Raw genomic sequence first — 23,337 nt, 5'->3', positions numbered from 1 at the left:
TGTTTAAGGACAAACAAAAAGCCAAGTTGGGGAGAGTTTGGTAAGTGTTCAAAAGTGATATATTTCATATGATAGTTTAGGCATTTCAGTGACTTGTTTTGCAAGATTCTCTATGGAAAACTCCAATATTATGCAAATATGTCATTTATACTTTTGGAACCTTATTCTACCTTTTTTGTGCAGGAAAATACAAGCAAGGATCAAGAGCTGTCAAAATTCAAAGATTCATGCTATTAGCGTTTTCCACGCTATTAGCGTACAAACTCCAAAGAGCCACGCCATTAGCGTATCTGGGGCAAGATCCTGAAGCACACTTGAAGAATACGTTATTAGCGTATATTGAGCTATTAGCGTACAAGCTCCAGAGAGCCACACCATTAGCGTACCTGGAGCGAAGCAGAAGCTGGACATGAAGAAATACGTTATTAGCATGAGATACGCTATTAGCGTAAATGCTCCAGAGAGACACGCTATTGGCGTAGCTGGAGCAAAGAAGCAGGGCAAGGACCAACGTGGCAGGCTTCCATTTGCCATTAAATAGGCCGATCTACTGCGCTATTAGCGTACATTTAGCTATTAGCGCAGGTGCAAAAACTTAGCCCATTTAAATAGCCATTTTACCTCTCTTTTAGGTATTCACTATTCCATTAGATACTTTCTTAATTCTAAGAGAGAGGTTAGAGCTATTTCTTGAAGAGAAACACAAAGCAAGTGGTTTAGGAGTAGATTCAACCCTAGATTCATTGAGACATCAAGGATCTTGGCATGTAATCTTCATCTTTCCTTCATCCTTTTCATAGTTTACATGTCTATGTGTAGCTATTATCTACTCTTGTAGTATTGAGGTAATCAAACAAGCTATTATGTAATCTTTTGATCTTTTAATATATAAGGTTCTAGCTTAATGATTCAATATTGTTGTTATTCTTGTTCTTAATGCTTTCTATGAGATTCAAGATGATTTGGACATGAACTCTTGAATCTATAACTAGAATAACAATCTATCTTAAGTTATATCACTCTTGACAAGTTTGTAAACCTTTGATAATCACTTTTAATCAAGAACTCAATGCTTTCGGACGTTTAATCAGGCTGGACACGGTCAATTAAGTTATTCGATCGACTTTATTATCGTTTAAAGGATTTGGACACGAATGTTTAAACGATACTTTAGAAATAACGATATCACTTTGGACACGAAGGATATTTGTAGAAATGATTGCGATAATATTGGTTATAAAGCTAGAATCCGTTAATCGATCTAGAGATTGCTGCTGTTATGCTTGGTTGATTTCTTGAGCCGCAAGCGAAATAGTTCTATCTCTTCTCGTTTTATTTTACTGTCAATTAGAAGTAGTTTTACAAACAAACAATTTATATTCAAACCCTTAATGTGAACTATTGTGAAAATGCTTATGATTAACGTAACTCCATGTGGAAACGATCTTATATTATACTCACGTGTATATAGTTTTATGACATGTAAAAAGATTACATCACTAAGGTAAGGCGGCTTCCGTGTGGGTAGGCGTTTACGACATTTGTAGATGAAAACAAATCCTGTAGAATGTAAACTTAGGCAAGATGTAGAAAATAGGACGCCTCGTTAAAAACCTGCAAAACAAATCTCAAAGGTCGAAAAAAGGTTAGGATAACTTATGTGAATATATGCCTTGACAGGAATACTTTGGTTTTGATGATTGACAAAAGAAGTCCTAGAAGAACAACGATGCAAAAAGCGGAAAAAGAAGATTCAAGCTTTCTAGTCTTGGATTTTATTTTTATTTATATTAGGACCTTATGTAAGTAGTAGAAAAAGCTCTCATGAAAATAAATCACACACTCACAATGATTTTCATTTAAATATGATTTTACATGAAAATATTTTTACATGAAAAGTCATAATTTATTTTACAAATTGCATAATTGGTTTTGACATTAAAAATATATTTGAGCATGATTTGAAATATTTCATAAATCAAATTACCATGGCTTTGACTTTTGCATATAATATTTTCATTACATAATTGATTACGAGTTCTCAAAATGGCCTGATATATCTTTGCAACAGCTAGTAATCAATTATTTGTTTCAACGGCTAATTCTTGAAATGGCATATTGGATCTTATTTATAGCAGCTGCATATGTCAACTTGTTTTACTTAATTTGATTATGGCCGATTTAATTACAATGTAATATCTGCATATTTGTTTTGATTCTACATTTTAAAGAGCCACTATTATGCAACGGCTATTTCTTAATTAAATTGTCCAACGGCTAGCTTTTTATTTTTGCATATAAATAGATGCATTGTGGTAGCTCATTTTCAACAACTCACATTTGCACTTAAACATTGTCAAACATATTATTCATCACTCTCATTATTTTTACACTTGCTAATTTATTTTATTGAGAGCTCTTTTATACTACATAGTTGATCTTGTAGTTCTTGTGCTTCAATTTGTTATATCTACACATTTGGTGTATTATTTCATTGTTGTAAATCTTATTTGTATTGGGTGCGATCCCAAGGTTTCAAGAGAGGTGATATCTCTTGGTTTTAGAGACTCTTCTACAAAGGATTGTTTTGTTTGGAGAGTGCTCGTTATTTGTAAAGGTTACCAGCTTATCCTAATTAAAAGCTTGAGCAGTGAAAATCTCAAGGGGCTTTTCCTTGGGGACTAGACTAGGCCTTGTTGTTTTAGGCCGAACTAGTATAAACTTCTTGTGTTTTTTCTCTCATCCCTTTATCACTTTTACTTTGTTTGTCATTTATTTTATCTCACCATATCTATTTTTATATTTATTAAAACCTTTTATAAGCACTTTATTTTAATTGGTTAAAATTTTTTTTAAGTGCTTATTTTAAATCATTTTCTAAAGAACACAATTCACCCCCCTCTTGTGTGTTTGAAGTCACTTGGTGGAACCATTGCTTCCATATGTTTTTCTTTTTTCACATTTTAATTATGGCATGTTGGTTGGTGAGTTCTCTCTTTTTGTTAATCTCTCCCTTGGCGGGCTTGTTTGCGGATTAGGATTCTCTCCATTGAAAATTCTCTCAAGTTTTCTCATGTGGAATCTCAACCATCAATCATGAGAGAGAAAGTGAGAATTAAATTATAATGAAAAGTGATTGTTGTATTTTAATGGTGGAGATTGAAAATGGAGAAAACTTGAGAAAAATTTCAATGGAGAGAATCCAAATCCCTTGTTTGCATCCCAAGCTTGATTTATCTGAAATATAACAATACTTCCACACCTCCACAGTAATCAGGATCATAAAGAAAAGAATCTTAACCTTGTTCCTTTTATATCATATGGAATCATATCCCCAGCTCAGAGTTAAACATTTCTAGATTTCATTCCATCGTCTTGTTAGTCCACCATCTTAGTGCAACCTGAATGCAATTTATAATATGACCATGCTGTCATGAATTAATATAGCAACATTGTATGTTGGTTATTGGCACATGGCAGAAATGTTCCAAGGGGTGAAAACAACATAACATGCAGTGATATAACGTATAAAAGTTTAATAACTACTATAGCGTATAGAAGTTTTACATGGTAATCAATTATATCTCTTCATGTAAAGCTTAACATAGTTTTTCATATACCTTTATATATCAAATTCATAGCAGAAGTTGACTAGCAACTACCATGGCATGTGGTTGTTTATAGGAAATTCCCAGCTTATACCAATGTCTTATCAGTTTTCAATTAAATTATATGTTGCATGCGCAGTTGGATACAGTGGGGTATGAAAACCATACAATTAAAAGGACTTTCCGTGCTATTCACAAAGTACTTGTCCAGCAAGCTGTTCGGACGAAGAAAGCCATTAATTTTGATTGCCGAAGACATTATAACATGCAACCAATATCGAATTTAAACTCATAGAAATGTGCAAATAATGCACCAACAATTGAAGATATTTCATTCATCGTTGTCAAAAAAGTGCAAATATGAGATTTAATGGTTTTTTCAATAATAAAAAGCGATAACTAGCAGTGGTGAACATGTCTATATACGGTTCTTCCAATAAGAAAAATCAGTACATATACAATGCATAGACCTTAATACCAGATAGCAGCAAGGGCGTAAGATAATCACACAAAAATAACTCGTATCTAAATCGAATCATCCTTTGAATTTCATGACTTACCCTTAAAATAGAATCATCGTTTGAAACAAATCAAAATTATACGGAATCTAAACAGAAAACACATATATCAGAGGAAGGTCAGTTTTACCGCCGAATTCATCATCACCGAGTTTTCCGACGAAGACAGATTTATTGTCGAGTCGTGAAACGGAGATCCTAACGTTCGCTGGGCCGAGATAAGCACTCAGCGCTTCTAGTTGCTTCTAGAAGGCTTCAAAGGCGGTGCTCGCGCATAGGTCGCCTAAGGTCTTCTTGGCCCTTGTGAAGGGTGGCTTAATACTTACGAGGGGCACTATGCCCTTATCCGGGTTTCATTCATCAGGGAGCTATCTAACTATTTCAGATTATATAATCTGGAACAATATTCATGACTGACATCATCATCCATCAGGGTGGATGAAGTGCTAAAATACACGAATAAATCCTGAATTAATATTCCGGAATGGGTTTGGATTATATAATCCGGACTAGGGGTATTTTGGAAAAAAATAGGACGCGCGAGGAAAGTCATGGTCTCAACACAAGAAAACAGAAATTGAAATATGCTAGGTGTTAAGAGTTTCACATCGGATAGGTGATGGTCTGACAATGTGTTTATAAGTGGGGGCAATCCTCATCTCACAAGCCGGTTTTGTGGGGTTGTGTTAGGCCTAACCACGATTTCTAAGATGGTATCAGAGCCTCTCCAATATCCATTGGACTTGGGCCACCTGCTATTAGGTTTCCGCTATCGGACCACCCACCATTTATGTCCACGGACCAAGCCCAATAGTGCTGGTCGTGAGGGTGTGTTAAGAGTCCCCACATCGGATAGATGATGGCTTGACAATATGTTTATAGGTGGGGGCAATCCTCACCTCACAAGCTAGGGAATCTATCTTAACCGCGAAGATAATCTAAGTGTAAGATTTGGCCGTTGATTTGATTCTACTGTCTCCCTCGTGGAGCCACTTTGATTTGATCAAGCAATTTGGCCTTATTTTGGCCTTATTTATATTTCATTTCTGTTTTTTTTTTCCATTTTTTTGTTTTCTTTCGAGTTTCATTCTGCACCGTTAGTATCTCACCCTCTTTATTTAATTTCCCTAGCCTAAACTTTAGATATGATTTATCATTATCATTAGATCTTGATTGCCAATTGCTAACTAAAATATTAAACTTTTCCCACGTGCCCAAATGTATTGCCCCAGTTACTAGTATAATATTCATTTCATTCTGATTCCAGCAACTTCGAGATCATTTGTTTTACCTTACTTTTTTTAGTCAATAGTAATATATAACTCGTGGACTATACCTGGTGATGGATCGTGGATGCATATTTAACTGGAATATTGCATATTTGAATACCTTTTTTTTTCCTTTCTTTTTTACCATGTTATGTGAATTTGTGGAGTCCGTCTACCGAATTTTTTTATACAATCTTACTTACTAAAGGTTAACCCCAAAAACTAACCATAACCCTAATATTTTTCCCCCATTTTTCCCTCCACTTTTCTAAGCCATTGGATCTTGCACATTTAGGCGCCATTCAATTTTAGTCATTGATCATATTTCATATTTATCTCTTCTATTTTTTGAAACAACTATTTCATATTTATCTCTTCTATTTTTCGAAACAACTATTTCATATTTATCTCTTTTATTTTCCGAAACAACTATTTCATATTTATCTCTACTTCTGAAACAAATTGGCCCTACAACTATTTCATATTTATCTATAGCCCTATTTTTCCGAAACAACTATTTCATATTTATCTCTTCTGTTTTCCGAAACAATTATTTCATATTTATCTCTTATGTTTTCCGAAACAACTATTTCATATTTATCTATAGCCCTATTTTTCCGAAACAACTATTTCATATTTATCTCTTATGTTTTTCGAAACAACTATTTCATATTTATCTCTACTTCAGCTTAACCCCCCAAGCTATCCTTAACCCTAATATTTTCCCTCCATTTTTCCCTCCACTTTTCTGAGCCATTGGATCTTGCACATTTAGGCGCCATTCAATTTTAGCCATTGATCATCTTACTTAATGTCAGCCGAATTTTGTTATCAAGTTTGCTATAATTTTGGCCAACCGAATTTTGTTATGAAGTTTGCTATAATTTTGGTCATCACTAAGCCATCACACAAGCAAACCCTAAAAAATCAATCTAAGTCAAATTTCTTCGTTTTATCGCAAACAAACCCCTAAAAAAATCAAAAATCAATCAATCAAAGGTAAATTTTCTTCTTTGTTTTATCGATTACTCAGATTATTTTTCGATCGATCCAATTTGTAATTGGCTTACTTGATTTGTAATTTGTTTTGTAACTTTGCAGAGTTGTTGGATAATGGATGAATGTTGTTGGATAATGGATGAATGTGTTTCCAATTCTCACACTTTGATTCTCACGCTTAATTTTATCAGCTTCCAATGTTCCCTTGATGGTATGTACACATGGCTCAAGTTTCTTCAGATTAAGCGTTCTCTTTCTCTTTACTTTGAAAAAGGAAAACAAAGATTTGCCTCTTTTCTCATTTCTCCTCCCATCGCCTCCTTTCAGTTTCATCATTGAAACCTAATCGTTTTCACCAGTAAGAACAACAATCTCATTCACCCAAGTTTTTAAAACCCTCATTGCCTCTGCTTCCGGTAATGTCATCTGAAGACCACCGTCCATGGAGGTATACAGTTTGTTCTTTCTCAATTTCTTACTCAATTTGTTCATTCTCGATTTGATATTGATTTCAATTTATGATTTCAGTGACAATTCCAGTGTTAGTTATACTATTCCAATTCAATTTTTGATTTCGGTTGAATGATTCTGGTGAGGATTTCAGCTTTTGATTTGTTTCTACCATAGGTTTTAGGTATCATCATGTACCATGTTACAATTGATGGTGACATTTTTTATATGCATCTGCCACTGCCAGATTTTAAATCCCTGGTTTGTTATGTTTTTGTGCAGACTGTTTTTCCTGTTGACCTAATATCACAGGGTTTGAATCTCTGAATAATGCAACTGCGGAGCTTAGGCAACACCAGAACTAATAGGATGGCAGTGACATATGATATTTTTAGGCGTGCCACTACACTTGCATGCATTTTTGCGGCTTCAATGACACATTAATCTGCTAAAAATTCTTGCAAATTATAGATATATCTCACATATATTTGCACTTTAATTTACTATAATTCCTTTTGCTTTTTGTATAGGTTATGATTTGGTCCACTAAAATGCATTTGAATTGACATAGCAATAACATACTAAATTTCACCCAACCCGCTACCATGTAAGGTCATCCATTCGGTTTTTCTTGGGTCCACATTGCTCTTTTGATTACTGAATACATTCATTCAATGTTTTATAATGATATGAGTGGCGCATGACATATTTATTCAACAGATGAGACTTTTCATCGTTCAATTAATATAGAAAGCACTAAAAATTAAGGGTGTTGCCTTCCACAACTTTGTACTGCTATTAGAAATTGAAGCATGTTATGAATTTGATTAAATGTCCAATTATTATGTGATATCTATTATTTTCATTTTAGTGCTTGCTTTTTCCTTAAAAGTCTCTGTAAAATATAGTGTTTGCTTTGCTTCAAGTCTTTGCTGCAGAAGTCTGAGAAAGAAAATATAATGTTCTCATGTTTCAATTATTGTTTGCTTCAAAATACAAAGCATAGATTCTGAGCTTCTACAATTATTTTCCTACTTTTATGCTGATTTAAATAACAAATGCTAATTAATAAATTGGTAATGTAATGTGATTGAAACTATTTAGCTAATGTAGTGTATGTTTTACGGTTGTAGATTAGCCAACAAATGGATTTTGAATGATTACAGGGACCTGTTGATGCTTGCTTGATGAAGGAAACAGAAATGCATTTGATCTATTTGGCTGGTGAATTTCTGTTCAGTTCTCAAGTGATCACATTGTTGTATGACAATGGAGTTTTGCAACTATATTTGTACGCTCCTATATGTGACTATGATTCCTACTTTTTTTTTTGTAGATTAATAGTGATCATAGGTTGGTGTTTTTATCTTCAATTAAATGACTATTTATTGTTGCTTACTTACTTGCACATGCAACCACACTCTACTATGTTTTAACTCTTTACCTTCTTTGTATGATGGATCATCATGAGACCACATATTAGAATTTCAGAAATCTTAGATTCAATTTTCTATGATTGGCTGCTTGAGCATTATATTTGTATGAAAATCCTCACTTATCAACATTGGTGGTTTGTTTTTTTTACAACATTAAACTTTTTCCTCTCAGTGCTTATCAATATAATTGTCATTTTTTGTTTTGTTTTTGCATGGATAGTTTCATTAGGCATTGTCATTAGTTTGTGAGTAGAATTGCATGGATTCTAGAAAACATTTTTTTTTAGTTTTTTCATTAAAGAATGACTGATATCTCTTTGTATATATAACTACTAACTTTTGTTTTTTTTTTTTTTTTTGACAAAATACTAACTTTTGGTTTTGAATTGTCACATTTTTCAAGGCTATGAACATATAAATTGTAACGAAATTTTTTTATTGTATTGCTTTGTTGCAGGAGTAATTTCTATGTTATCTTCTGCAATGAACTATAAAGTTCACATTTATCGAACCCAAAAAAAATGTTTTGATCTGCTTGAAGAATAGATTTGATTTTCTGTTGTGCTTTTGGATCATTCTTTCTCCCTTCCAATTTCTATGCATTAGGTATTTTCAACTTCTAACACCAATATCTATAGAACACAATTATTATTATCGTTCCTATTATTTACACATCTTTTGCTACCAGTTTTTAAATTTATTTTAGATACATCATGGAGCTTAAAAATTATCTTATTTTGATGTGATGTGTTTGATATTTCAAGTATATAATATAACCAATCTTATCTTAAATTTCATCAAACAAATTTTAATATAAAATTTACTTTTAATTTATTTAATACTAAAGTTTCGCATGCACCCGGTCTAACGTCGCATATGAAGAAGTATTTCAAAATGTGTAATACCCCTATTATGTATTTTGTTGTGACATTCTTGGTTGACGATATGATATTTCACCAAATGATACATTTTGTGACTCTGATAATTGTTCTTTACGTAGTCTAATTATTTAAGTTTCATTCCAAAATATTACGTTTTTATTAAAAGATTTCAGCTCATAAGGCCCGTGCGGCGCACAGGTCGGCGTTCTAGGTATTGTTTTGAAGAAATGGATCGAACGTTTAGAGATGTTCTTAAAAAAATCGACCCTCGAAACAAGTATATTCCATTCGGTGGCAAAGTTGTTGTATTTGGCGGAGACTTTAGACAGATTTTGCCTGTAATACCCAAAGGCCCTAGACCTGAAGTTGTGCATGCGACTATTAATTCTTCATATTTTTGGAGGTTTTGTGAGGTACTTACTCTAACTAAAAATTTGAGGATTCTCCATGGTGCATCTGAATCAGAAATTGAAGAAAGAAAGCTTTTTTCGGATTAGATATTAAGTATCGGTGATGGTACGGTTGGAGAATGCAACGAGGTAGATATCTCAATTACTATTCCACCTGACTTGCTGATTACAACTTCAGATGATCCTATTGCTTCCATTGTTAATAGCACTTATCCTAATCTGTTAGGAGATATGCATAATATGGACTACTTCCAAAATCGAGCTATATTGGCTCCAAAAAATCTGATTGTTGAAAAAGTTAATGAGTATGTATTGGATTTGTTGCCAGGAGAAGAAACAATATATTTGAGTTATGATACCCTAGTAACAAGTAAGACAGGTGCCGATGTTGTGGACGATGTTCATACTCCTGAATTTCTCAACACATTTGTTGCTTCTGGACTTCCAAATCATAAGTAGCGTCTGAATGTAGGAGTTCCAGTCATGTTATTAAGAAATATAGATCAGAGTTCGGGATTGTGCAACGGAACGAGGTTGATTATTACAAGGATGGGTAGATTTGTGCTTGAAGGACAAGTGATATCCGGCAGTAATATAGGTGACAAAGAGTTTATTCCAAGATTATCTTTAATCCCGTCTGATATCAGAATTCCTTTCAAATTTCAAAGAAGGCAATTTCCGATAGCTATTTCTTTTGCAATGGCTATCAACAAAAGTCAAGGCCAATCTCTAAAGCATATGGAAGTATATTTACCATCGCCTGTCTTTTCTCGTGGTCAATTGTATGTGGCATTGTCAAGGGTGACTTCAAGAGATGGTTTGAAGATATTAGTAACCAACGATGATGGTGAAGAGATGGATGTAAAGACTCGATATGGTCTATTACAAGTTTACATATTTTTGTTAATTATTAAAGACTCGATATGACCCGTGCGGAGCACGGGTCTGAGTTCTAGTAAAATCAACGATTAAAATCATAGCAACTTTGTTTAAAGAGTTTAAATTTTTATCACTTGAATTAAATTATTGTAGTATGAATTTATATTCTTTTTATCTCACTTTGTGGGTTTATTACCTTTTGTCAAGTTTTTAAATAACGGGGCGTTATTGCGAAAATGGCCGTTACAAAATCGTATAGGCAAGGGACGATACCTTTTTTGCCCGATTTAACGGTGGGAAGGAAAATCACACAAAAACGTTGTGACGTAATGCCGTTACGGCCGCGATACGAAGTTACGGCCGCGTTCGACCGTGACAGCTGCGAAAAAAAGAACAGTTATCAGATTTTGGTCATCACCTCTTCTTTATCAATAGTTCCTTACTCCTTCAATTCCTAAGTCTCTCCTCCACCACTGACTCTCTTAATTTTGGTGTTGTTATGTAAGTGTGTAACATAGATAAAATTATATTTTAGAGAGAAAAAAATTGTCTTTGTATGAATATAGTTGTGTGAATTTGGACTTTAGAGATGACATTTTTTATGTTTATGAATTTGTGGTTTCATGCTTCAATAATGTGACATCGAAAAGAAGTGAGAAAGAAGAACCTATAAAGAATAAAGTGAGTTGAGTGAGAGGAAGTGGTGAGGGTAATTGTGCAATGTTTTGATTAATTCACATTGTGACAATCGCAATTTGTAACGCAGCATTTGTAACAACCAAAATCGCAAAAACCTTAACGCGATCACGACCGTTATTTAAAACCCTGCCTTTGAAGAGGCTAAGAGAATACAAAAGACCATCTAAAAATTCACCCAAAATAAAAAAACGAAAATTGCTTATTAAATAAAACTGGGCTTCAAGTTAGGCTCAAAGCATCTTGATCCAATTGTAAGAAAGTGACCTAATTTGGTGAAGCCTCTGATGCATGTTGAATTTCTTTTTCATTGATCTTTATGATTAAGCCTTGTAATGCTTGATTCATCCTCTTTGACTTGGACTTATTCATATGACCTCCTATTCAATTCAAAGGATCTCCAGATGGGTTTGTCGCATCTCTATCACTGAGACTCTAACTGTGTGAGTGAAATGATTTTGGGTTTGAGTTAATATATATATATATATATATATATATATATATATATATATATATATATATATATATATATTAAAGAACCGATAAATTAATTGATTTTCTGCATTCGGGACGGATTTTGGTATGAGTTTGGGGTGGGTACTTTATTTCCGTTACCGGTCACGTACCCGTGTTTTGAAATTGGAGAAAACTCAAACCTATACCCAAACTCAGTCAAAGTTTGGTTTGGACGAATACCTGCGCGTATGGATTTTGTTGTAATACTAAAGAAACTTGAAGAACTTTGGAGAACAGGGCTTGACTTCTAGAAAACGAACGGGTGTATAATATGGTAGATCGTCGTATGCCAACATGAACTCACATGGTGGATATCAATCATGAATTTATAATGGGAGGCTGCACATGGAAAACACATGGATATTAATTGAGGAGGTAGTTAGTTTGCTGAATTTAACATATACTAGTTGGTAAATCGTGAATAGGTAATTGGTTCGCTGTTCTTATGGTGAGAAATTACGAATTATGTGACTAAACATCATTCAGTGAAAATACGACGATAACATCATGACTCAGTTGAAAGTCTTTCATAAATTATAGCCCTTACCTACCGTGTTTTCTGGCCAAGGACTAGATCTAATTGGTTAACATCTATTCGTGAATCCTTCAGGAACAAAACTCTCGCAAGAAATAGCATTGCTCCATAATTTATTACAAAAAAAGAAGATATGGTGTGACCTTATTTCTACTACACAATATTGAACCACTATTTCAGATATCTTATTATAGTTTTCTTAGACTGGTTGGTCACACTCACACATACATAATGATAAGTTTTCAACTATGTATCTTGAACAGAGCTTGAAACATTGGCATTGATGTTATCAAAACCTAGGTTCAACTTTGAATCAAAAGACCACGATAAAATATCATGTGCTGCATATTCGGCTCCAGTCGCAGCCGAGAAACCAATCCTTACCCACTCAGGAACAACTTCCTTCAAAGGCACAACATGACTTAGGGTATAATGACGAATCAAAGGATATTCCACATCAACACTCAACACATTTGTGGCACCATTAAACCCTATCACAACATTAGCCTTTTTATTATTTTCCAAACTCCACGGAACAGTGATTATTGATTTGATAGAGTTTACATCGATTCCAATATGTCGACCTGTGCTACTTATATTTCCGGGATTTGGATCCCATTGAGCATTATAGAAAGTGTCAATTTCAACTGCAACAGTTTGAATTGATTTTTGGTAAGTTCTGCTATTGAAAACTCCAAGGTATCCTCCTTGACGAATTGATTTCGGCTGAGTATCAATCGGTGCAATGAAGAATGCAAGACCGTCTGCAACATTATAAGTATTAGGCGCCGTTATTGTAAAGGTGAAGGTAGTTTCAAAGTTAGCCAAGCTTCCGGTTTTGCTATCCCAAATGTGAATAGGGGCAGAATAAAGAGCTCTACCAATAGAGTTCTTGACTGCCTTGCTGAGTTCTAACTTCCCTGTTGAGGTAGTTTCGGCATCACCTTGGAAGATGAGATTCTTTTGGCCTGGGACAAACTTTGTGATGGAAAAGGAAGTTGTTTCTGCTGAATTCACCTTGTTCAATAGCAAGATGAAGAATGTTAAGGAGATGGATAGGATAAAAGAGAACTTGGAGGAAGACATTCTTTGGTTTGTATGAATGCTAACACGAGAGATATCCTTATGTTTAAATAGTGGCAAGTATGAACCTATGTTTCCTAATGTGTGGCTTATAATCGAGCACATGAATCCATGCAATTGTCACATGTTTTCAATATGCAAACAATGCAATTTTTGTTATCAATCTTTTTCCATCTTATGTATTTCTCGCGCTCTATTTTTTTTCTTCTGAAATACCGTTTGTTCGAATTATAGAATACGAAAACAGCTTGAATTATAGAATTTGAAACCTTGTATTGTTCAGATTTACAAAACAATATTGACGTATAATATTAAGAAAACATAATCGAAATACTTAAATAGATAAATGGCTTAATAGCAGTTTTAACCCCCTAACTTTCCCAAATTGTGATTTTGGCCCCCTAAGAAAAAAACTACAAAACCGCCCCCTAAGTTTTGCACTTGTGGCAGTTTTGGCCCCAAAGGCCAATTTTGACTCGATCTACGCTGACGTAGCACCCTAAGTGAGGTGCCACATGTTATTTTTTTTATTTTTTTTTTGCCTTGAGGGCCAAAACTACTACAGTTGCAAAACTTAGGGGGCGGTTTTGTAGTTTTTTTTTCTTCTTAGGGGGCCAAAATCGCAATTTCGTGAAAGTTAGGGGGCGAAAACTGCTTTTAAGCCTAGATAAATTGTATATGAAAGTTCGCGTGTTTTTGGTTTTCGTCCCCATATCTTTTTTTGTTCTAAAACAAACCTTGAAACTAATAAATGTTTTTGTTTTGGTCTCTGCCATCATCATCGGTTACAAAAATTTGTATGGATGAGACCAATATGTTTTATTTTTTAGGGACTAAAATCAAAATTCGTTATGTTTTTATTTTGAGAAAAAAAAACTTATTTAACCCTATTGAAATTAAGTTAGTCTAAGTAGTTTTATTTTATTTTGGTAACCAATTCAAGATCCCAATTGGAAATGAAGTGAAGAGAGTTATTATAGTCCACAATCTTCTACGGATTTCCACTGTGTATGTTACAATTAGCAAGTACAAGACAATTTAAGTTCATAAAGAATAGTATTCTGAATTGAGTTGAACTTCTATAGACATATTCTGAATTGATTCTCTCTTTTTTTATATTTTACTTAGTTATACATGAAAGTGAATAGATATTACTAAGAACTTTGGCATCTAAAACTAGCATACATACGTTCTGTACTTGCAGAGTACAATCTATGAAACTAGGGTTTAGTCTGTTTTGGTCATACCTTGAGAATGTTCTCAAGGTTAGTATTTATAGCAATAGTTTGAGCTCGTTCCACTATCTTAGACATTAAGTTACTTGAGAAGAGATAAGTATTGAGGCTTCCAGCTGCTTCTAGAAGGCTTTGATGGTGGCGTCTTCGTAGTGGCCGCCTAAGGCTATTTTGGCCCCTATGAGGGGCACTCATGTTTATCTAGGCCTTTATGGAGGGCTCTGTGTCCTTTATTCGGGTCTTCCCGGTCCACAACCCCCCAATCACGAGTCTTAGGAGAAGACAAATTGATGATATGGCTAAATGGTGATTCACGTTTGCGGTCGGCGCCCTTGGGAACGCGCTCTAGGGCACATAGGCCCTTCTGTAGGTTGTCGGGGCCCTTTTGGAGGGACCCCGGTCCTTAGAAGTGCATTTGGCGGTCCACAGCCCCCAAAGCACGAGTCTTGGGAGAAGACGAAGTGATGATATGGAGTGACTAGGTCGTGATGCTTTTTTAGTGCGATGTGACTGTTTGATATCTTTTGGGCGAGCTAATACGAAGGATTTGGAGGGCGAGTCGTGTTATGTGACTTAGTCGAAATCTTTGGAGTTTCTGACGTGGTGGGACCTTTTACTTAAGTCTTGTTTCTGTGAATTTTATTTTATTTATTTAAATTCCAGATGCGGGGGAGTGTTCGCATGGTGGTTTCTATCGTTCGCTAGTATTTAAATTTTTCGGTAGAATACAATGATGATTTTTTTTTTATGTAGTGGTATCCTTTGGAGGTTGACGTCGTGTCGTGCGTTCAGAGCTCATATAAGAGTTGTCGTTTTTTATTTCGTTCAGAGCCCTCATAGGGGTTGACGTTTTCTTTTATTCTTCATGCCCATTGTTATTTAGACGACCTCTGCTTGAGAGAATTTTTATTCTTTCGGCCCTTTGTTATTTTAGACGACCTCTGCTTGAGAGGATTTTTGTTCTTCCCGCCCTTTGTTATTTAGACGACCTCTGTTTGAGAGGATTTTTGTTCTTCCTGCCCTTTGTTATTTAGACGACCTCTGCTTGAGAGGATTTTTATTCTTCCCGCCCATTGTTAATTAGACGACCTCTGCTTGAGAGGATTTTTGTTCTTCTCGCCCTTTGTTATTTAGACGACCTCTGCTTGAGAGGATTTTTGATCCGTGTCTAGCGTAGTACTTTTTGAGATGGACGTTGTGTCTAGCGTAGGATAAGGTGGCTTCCCCCTATGGGGAGGGCGTTTATGGAATTTTTCTTCTTTAGCTCTCCTTACCCTGTTAGGATAAGGCGGCTTCCCCTATGGGGAAGGCGTTTATGGCATTTTTCTTCTTTAAGCTCTCCTTACCCCGCTAGGATAAGGCGGCTTCCCTTGTGGGGAAGGCATTCACGACATTTTCTTCTTTAGCTCTCCTTACCCCGCTAGGATAAGGCGGCTTCCCCTGTGGGGAAGGCATTTATGGCATTTTTCATTTTATCTCTCCTTACCCCGCTAAGGTAAGGCGGCTTCCCTGTGGGAAGGCGTTTACAACTTTCTTCATTTTAGCTCTCTTTACCGCGCTAAGGTAAGGCAGCTTCCCCGTGGGAAGGCGTTTACGACATTTGTAGATGAAAACAAGTAAAGTAGAAAGTAAACTTAGGTAAGATGTAGAAAATAGGGCACCTCGTTAAAAACCTTCAAAACAAATCTCAAAGGTCGAAAAAGGTTAGGATAACTGGATAACTCCAAGTTTCATCTTCATGTAGTTAATGGACGGACCGTTGCTTCCACATTTATTTATTTTTAGACGTTCTCATTCTGGAGTGTTGTTTAGTGATCTTTATTTTAATCTCGCCCTTGACGAGCTTGTTTGCGTCTTGGAATGATTTATCTAAAATATAACAGTACTTGCAAATTTCTCAATTGGTAAGCATAATAATACAATCTTAATCATAGTCCATCATAATCATTCAAAACTAAATACTCTCATCCCAATAAATTGGAGCTAACTCGCCCACATTTTTATTTTATGCTTCTTATCTTTCTCCTACTATCTTGAAACCAACTCAATTGTTATCTTACTTTCTACTTCTCTTCATGCTCCTATTAGAAATATGAACTAAGTCATACATATTTTATTCATTCTCCTTCTCCTATTAGATCGGAACAAAACCTTTTATTCGATTGGATTAACCCCCAAAGTAGATAAATCATCGTAACACATAGGTTTCGTGAGTGGAAGCAACGATTCTAGTTGTCATCTACTAGCAGTTATAATGTGAAAAAAGAACGAAAGTAAAACTTTGTTGATAAAATCCTGATGACACGAGACGATTATGCTATGTGAACATAAATTTGATCATATTACATGTTAGTTCCACAATTAACAATTTAGAACCTGATAACGGGGGAGTGTTGCTTCTGATGTCAATCATGCTTCTTTGAAATTCATGACAGAGAGTGGAGCTGAATCCAAATTATGTAGCAACATGAATATAACAAATTTGTCCTTAGGGCAATTTTTTTTTTTACAAAGCCGAACATAAAAAGTGAGGGCCATCGTTGTATGTAAAATTGTTGGTACATATAAAAAAAATTATAAGATCTGATTGAGACATACAAGAGTTAGTTGATCGAACCAAAAAACCCCGAATAAGAGGTTCAATAAGAAAGATAAAAGACAATAAGAAGAGATCGATTTAAATTGTTAGGTTAAGATATATGTTGTTGATTAAAATCGAAGCAAAGCAATTCAAAGTATAGCAAAATAAGAAAGATATGAAAAGTAAAATCGTTCTTCCATGACGTTGTTGGCATCGAGAGAAACCATAATGAATTAATCTCCGCCTGTTCATAAGGCATGATGGTGACGAATGAAATAAGAAACTCTTTATAGGCTTTGTTCTCCTGAAACAAACAATAGTAACTTCTTTGCCGGAATCGATAATGACGAAACTATTAATACCGTATCCCTCGCTGTTTTGATTGGTATGATGTATTCATACAAAAATTCTTAAATACCATTATATGAGTCAGTTTGAATAAAATACGAGTGGAATTTAACTAGTAAAAGAATTCCAACCTTCATCAATATTCAAAATATCAAACCCTAAAGGAGTCACATGATCTTTATTTAACCATCAGCCGTATATTATTTTCCTTAAGAATCCCTCCAATTTGTCAAATTTCTTTAGAGAACAAAGGCTAGAAGCAAATCTTGATAAATAATAGAAAAGTCACAAAACCTCAAGTAACATGTACTTGCAGAGAGAACGATTCTATAAAACTAGGGTTTTATTTGTTTAGGTCATGCCACGAGAATGCTCTCAAGGGGGTATTTATAGCTATGATTGGGCCTATTTATTCGCTAACTTAGGCAGTAAGTCAGTTGGGCCGAGATAAGCACTCGTCGCTTCTAGTTGCTTATAGAAGGCTTCAAAGGCAGTGCCCGCGCATAGGTCTCCTAAGGTCTTATTGGCCCCTGTGAAGGGCGGCTTAATCCTTACGAAGGGCGTTATGCCCTTACTCGGGTTTTCCCGGTCCACAAGCCTCCCCAAGCACGAGTCTTGTGACAAGGCGAAGTGTTTTATTTTTTCAATGTGTGACGTGGCCTTACGCATGTGGTTATGCTAGCCCCCTGTGTGGGTTGTGTATCCTTTGTTTTAGATATCCCCGGTCCACAAGCCCCCCAAGCACGAGTCTTGGGACAAGGCGAAGTCGTTTGAATCGGCTTTGAACGAGATTACATGTGGAACATTTGTATCCAGATTTTGATCTCCGTCGGCGAAATTCTTCCAATCTTGTTCAAGATGGCGACGGCGACTTTGTTGGACGTGCCTTGAATGGCGTGCATTTTATCTTGTAATTAGATTTTATAACTGTTGTAGTATGATGTTTTGTAATGACTCTGGGCGGTGACACTTTTGTTTGTACTTAAATTATGTCTTTGCTTTGTCGTATTCGAGCATGCTTCGCTTTTGATGATTGTTTCTTGTCAAGTTGCTTTGTGTTTGGCATTGTTCTTGTTTAGCTCTCCTTACCCCGCTAGGATAAGGCGGCTTCCTCTGTGGGGAAGGCGTTTACGACATTTTCTTCTTTAGCTCTCCTTACCCAGCTAGGATAAGGCGGCTTCCCTTGTGGGGAAGGGGTTTACGACCTTTTTTTTTCTTTTCTGGTAGTTTTTTTTTAGATGACGTTTCAATTTTAAACTGCAATGGAACAATTTTTAGAAAATAGGGTGCCTCGTTACAACCTGCAAAACAAATCTCAAAGGTCGAAAAAAGGTTAGGATAACTCCACGTTTCATTTGTTAATAGCAGGACCATTGCTTCCATATGCTTTTCTTTTTTCACAATTTAATTCCGGCATGTTGTTTGGTGAGTTCTCTCTTTTTGTTAATCTCGCCCTTGGCGGGCTTGTTTGCATTCCAAGCTTGATTTATCTGACATTTAACAATACTTCGACACCTCCACAGTAATCAGGATCATAAAGAAAGGAATCTTAACCATGTTCCTTTTATTTCAGATGGAATCATATCCTCAGATCAAAGTCAAACATTTCTAGATTTCATTCCATCGTCTCCTTGTTGAAGCTTTTAATCAGGGCACTCGGCCCTTGTTAGTCCACCATCTTAGTGCAACCTGAATGCAATTATAATATGACCATGATGTCATGAATTAATATAGCAACATTGTATGTTAGTTATTGGCACTTGGCAGAAACGTTCCAAGGGGTGAACACAACAAAACATGCACTGATATAACGTATAAAAGTTTTACATGGTAATCAATTATATCTCTTCATGTAAAGCTTAACATGTAAAACTCTTCCATAGTTTTTCATATACCTTTATATATCAAACTCATAGAAGAAGTTGACTAGCAACTACCATGCATGGCATGTGGTTGTTTATAGGAAATTCCCAGCTTATACCAATGTCTTATCAATTTTCAATTAAACCTGTAAGTCATAAGACAGCACCATGTGGTGGTTCTTGAGCTGTTGTATCCACAATTCAAGCAACTAACATTCTGGCATTCTTCAAATAGATCCAACGTTCAAAATTGTCAAGTAGATATGAACATATATAACAAATTGCTTGCTTATTCAATTTCCTATGGATTTTGAAGTAAAAAGGATGACACGTGACTTGTCAATCAAGTGACTATTTAATGATGACCATTAGACTTCACATGACAAATTGTTTGCCTTTTTTAATTTTGGCTAAAGTGCAACTTTGGCCCCCTATCTTTCAAAAAGTTGCGATTTTGGCCCCTTAAGTTTGAAAACTATAATTTTGGTCCCCTATGTTTTAGCCCCTTTGCATATTTGGTCAATTTTGACCGGTCAACGCCCATGTGGCATGCCACGTGGGTAATTATTAAATTAAAAATAAATAAAAAATCATTTTTTAATTAAATAAATGAAAAATCTAATTAAAAACATTTAAAAAATCAAGAAAATTGAAAAATTAATAAAAAAATTGAAAAAAATATAAAAAAATTCTGGAAAATTGAAAATTAATAAAAATGAAAAAATACGGAAAAAATTTAAAAATTCTAGAAAAATAAAAAAATCTGAAAAAATACGGAAAATATTTAAAATTCTCGAAAAATTAATAAAAATAAAAAATGATTAAAAAATAAAATAATCTAATAAAATGAAAAATAATGAAAAATTCTGAAAAAAATAAAAAAGATTTAAAAATTCTGGAAAAATGAAAAATTAATAAAAAAATATTAAAAAATTTCAAAATTTTCGAAAAAATTAAAAAGATTAATCATGTGTATTTATAAACCGAGCTTAGGTTTTTTCAGTGTATTTCGTGAGGATGACCCAACACGACCTCTCTCTAACTCTTTTGCTCTCTCCTCTCTCTACAAACTTCACGTAACCACCTCCTTCCTCCTCCCTTTCAAATCCAAACTACCTTCCAGCTGATGTAGATCCCAAGCTTGGTGGTGCGATGAGAGCTTTCTCCGCACCACCGCCGCTTCCTCCTTCCACCGGCGTCCTCTTCATCATGTGTTGCTAGATCCGGTTGTGTTCGCATATTCCGGTCTTCTTCTTCATGGTTTCGTGGCTCGGTAGATCGAGGTCTGGTGGCGTCGTCTTTACCTTTCTCAACCGGAGATCTCCTCAACTCCTCTGTTGTTGCCGTCGTCGTACTTCTGTTCGCCGCCGTCTTCTTCTAGTTGGGTTGTTGTTCTTCGCGGTGAGTGGTGGAGCTGTGTTTTCGTTTTCTTGTTGCAGGTCTTTAGCCGACGGTAGATCGGTGTTGGTCTGTCGTGGGCGCTGTTCTGGTGGTTGGGTAGCTGGTGGTGTTTCTGACTTCGTTGGCGTGTTGCTGTTGTTTTGGGTTTCGGCAGTTTGGTTTGTGTTTTTGCTTCTGTTTTGATCAGAGATTGGTTGGGTGATTGATGATTCAAAAACCCGAAAGGGTCCGGTTCCGTTAAACCCGAAAGGGTCTGTTTGGTTACTAACGTATTGGACTCATCCCACGATCTGAGTTCTAACGCGTCAGACTGTAACTTGTTGTGTTTGGTGGCATATTTGCTTGACTCTCTGATGATTCCAGGTTTGTTGAGATCTGCAGGCTTCAAGGCAACTTGTCCGCTTACACTCTGGTTCGTCGAGCTCGAAAGAGCTTTATGCTTGCTGCTTGTGCAGGGAGTTGTTGGCACTTGGATTTGTTACTGTGTTGGCGGTCAATCCATTCGCTAAAATTAAATCCTAATTGTTTTTGGCGAATGTTCACTTTTCATATTTTTTTTGTAATCTGGTTTCGTCCTCGTACGCGGGTTCGCTGGGTTATGCTCATGATTAGTGAATTTTTGTTAAGATATTTTAGGACTGTTTCGCTTGGTCTGATTTATAACGATGTATCCCCGTTTTGGGTTTTACCTGGGTTTGGTTTAATGTCCCCCCAGTCTCTGTATCTCTTTTTATTTTAATATATTTTTGGATTATAAAAAAAAAAAAAAAAAAAAGTGTATTTATTTCCAAAAAAATTTCAGAAAAAATATGTCTATTTATAAACCGAGCTTAGGTTTTTTGTGTATTTTTCGAAATTTCGAGATTTTCATTGGTATTTTTTTCGGGAACTTTTGTGTATTTATACACTGAAAAAACCTAAGGTCGACATATATACTAATGAAAATTTCTAAATTTCGAAAAATACTAATGAAAATTTCAAATTTTTTTTAAATATTTTCCAGAATTTTTATTTTTTCATTAAAATTTTAATTAGAATTTTTCCAGAATTTTAATTAAAATTTCAAAATTTTATTTTTTCATAATTTTTATTTTTCAGAATTTTTTAATCTTTTTTATTTTTTTAGAATTTTTCATTATTTTTCATTTTATTATATTATTTTATTTTTTTAATCATTTTTTATTTTTATTAATTTTTCCCGTATTTTTTCAACTTTTTTCATTTTTATTAATTTTTCAATTTTCCAGAATTTTTTTATATTTTTTTTCAATTTTTTTATTAATTTTTCATTTTTCCAGAATTTTTTTCAATTTTTTATTAATTTTTTTATTTTCCTGATTTTTTAAATGATTTTAATTAGATTTTTCATTTATTAAATTAAAAAATGATTTTTTATTTATTTTTAATTTAATAATTACCCACGTGGCATACCACATGGGCGTTGACCGGTCAAAATTGGTCAAAAGAACCAAATATGCAAAGGGGCTAAATCTTAGGGAACCAAAATTGTAGTTTTTATACATAGGGGGTCAAAGTTGCACTTTAGCCTTTAATTTTATACGACCTTGAAGCAAAAAACAAAATAATATTTTGGAATCGGTATGCATTGTTATCGGGTTTAGCAAACCTATCATCAAGGAATCGGTATGCATTGTTTGATAAGTTATACGTCACCTATCAAAATTAAAACAAATCACGCCAAAGTGAGTAAAACAAGAGAGATATGCAGGGTAAAACTATTCTTCCCTGGAGTTGTTGGAATTGAGAGAAACGATGATGAATTCGTCTCCGTTTACTCATAATGACGACCACGGCGGAGAGGGATTGAGCTCGTCAGTTGGTTTGGACATACCATTCAGATAATGTCTTCTTGATGGCGTTCCTTTCTTTTTCCTTTGGTTATTCTTCACTTCATTTTTCTCAGTCTTTTCCTTGATGGATCGCTGGATGCTGAAGCCAACAGACGGAATGTGATTTTAATGGTTTTTTCAATAATAAAAAGCGATAACCAGCAGTGGTGAACATGTCTATATACGGTTCTTTCAATAAGAAAAATCAGTACATATACAATGCATAGACCTTAATATCAGATAGCAGCAAGGGCATAAGATAATCACACAAAAATAACTCGTACATAAGTCGAATCATCTTTGAAACAAATCAAAATTATACGGAATCGAAACAGAAAACACATACTCCCTCCGGTCACTATTATAAGCAAATTTTGACTTTTTAAGTTCATTCAATAAATGATGTATGTGGTCTACAATATAGATCAAATACATCATTTATTGAATGAATCTAAAAAGTAGAAATTTGCTTATAATAGTGACCGGAGGGAGTATACCACAGAAACCATAACAAGTTAAATTGTTTGTTGCAGAATAATTTATTGATATTAATAAAAACAGATGAAGATCAGTTTTACCGCCGAATTCATCATCACAGAGTTAATGGAGATAGTAACGTTAGCAGAGAGTACGGTTCTATAAAACTAGGGCTTTATCTATTTAGGTCTGACAAATGCTCTCAAGGGGTATTTATAGCTGTGATTGGGCCTATTTCCACTAACTTAGGCAGTAAATCAGCTGGGCCGAGATAAGCACTCGGCGCTTCTAGTTGCTTCTAGAA

At 34.9% G+C, this 23,337-nt stretch overlaps 1 protein-coding gene, 2 long non-coding RNA genes and 1 pseudogene across 3 annotated transcripts; 2 read left to right on the top strand and 2 right to left on the bottom strand.

Moving 5' to 3' along the window:
* Positions 1 to 1,501: 1,501 nt before the first annotated feature.
* On the bottom strand, positions 1,502 to 4,578 carry LOC146938966 (uncharacterized). Its single transcript, XR_015033417.1, has 3 exons — positions 4,257 to 4,578; positions 3,302 to 3,401; positions 1,502 to 1,614 (listed from the first exon to the last, which is right to left on the bottom strand). It is a non-coding gene; the product is annotated as an uncharacterized LOC146938966 (long non-coding RNA).
* A 2,792-nt stretch (positions 4,579 to 7,370) lies between these two features.
* On the top strand, positions 7,371 to 8,359 carry LOC146938965 (uncharacterized). The gene is made up of 2 exons (XR_015033416.1): positions 7,371 to 7,450; positions 7,977 to 8,359. It is a non-coding gene; the product is annotated as an uncharacterized LOC146938965 (long non-coding RNA).
* An 814-nt stretch (positions 8,360 to 9,173) lies between these two features.
* Positions 9,174 to 10,497, top strand: LOC146938964 (uncharacterized; annotated as a pseudogene).
* A 1,769-nt stretch (positions 10,498 to 12,266) lies between these two features.
* Positions 12,267 to 13,342, bottom strand: LOC146938963 (truncated lectin 2). Its single transcript, XM_085752798.1, has one exon. The coding sequence runs from the start codon at positions 13,280 to 13,282 to the stop codon at positions 12,443 to 12,445; it is 840 nt and encodes a 279-aa protein (XP_085608924.1). The 5' UTR covers positions 13,283 to 13,342; the 3' UTR covers positions 12,267 to 12,442.
* Positions 13,343 to 23,337: the final 9,995 nt, after the last annotated feature.

Source organism: Medicago sativa, chromosome 3 (genome assembly GCF_051527215.1).
Source record: "Medicago sativa cultivar Bolivia chromosome 3, Bolivia_mono, whole genome shotgun sequence".
NCBI classification, from domain to species: domain Eukaryota; kingdom Viridiplantae; phylum Streptophyta; class Magnoliopsida; order Fabales; family Fabaceae; genus Medicago; species Medicago sativa.
This window is presented reverse-complemented; position numbering and strand designations above follow the sequence as displayed.

Coding starts and splice junctions, on each gene's coding strand:
- LOC146938963 (XM_085752798.1), bottom strand. CDS start 13,282: ATGTCTTCCTCCAAGTTCTCTTTTATCCTATCCATCTCCTTAACATTC.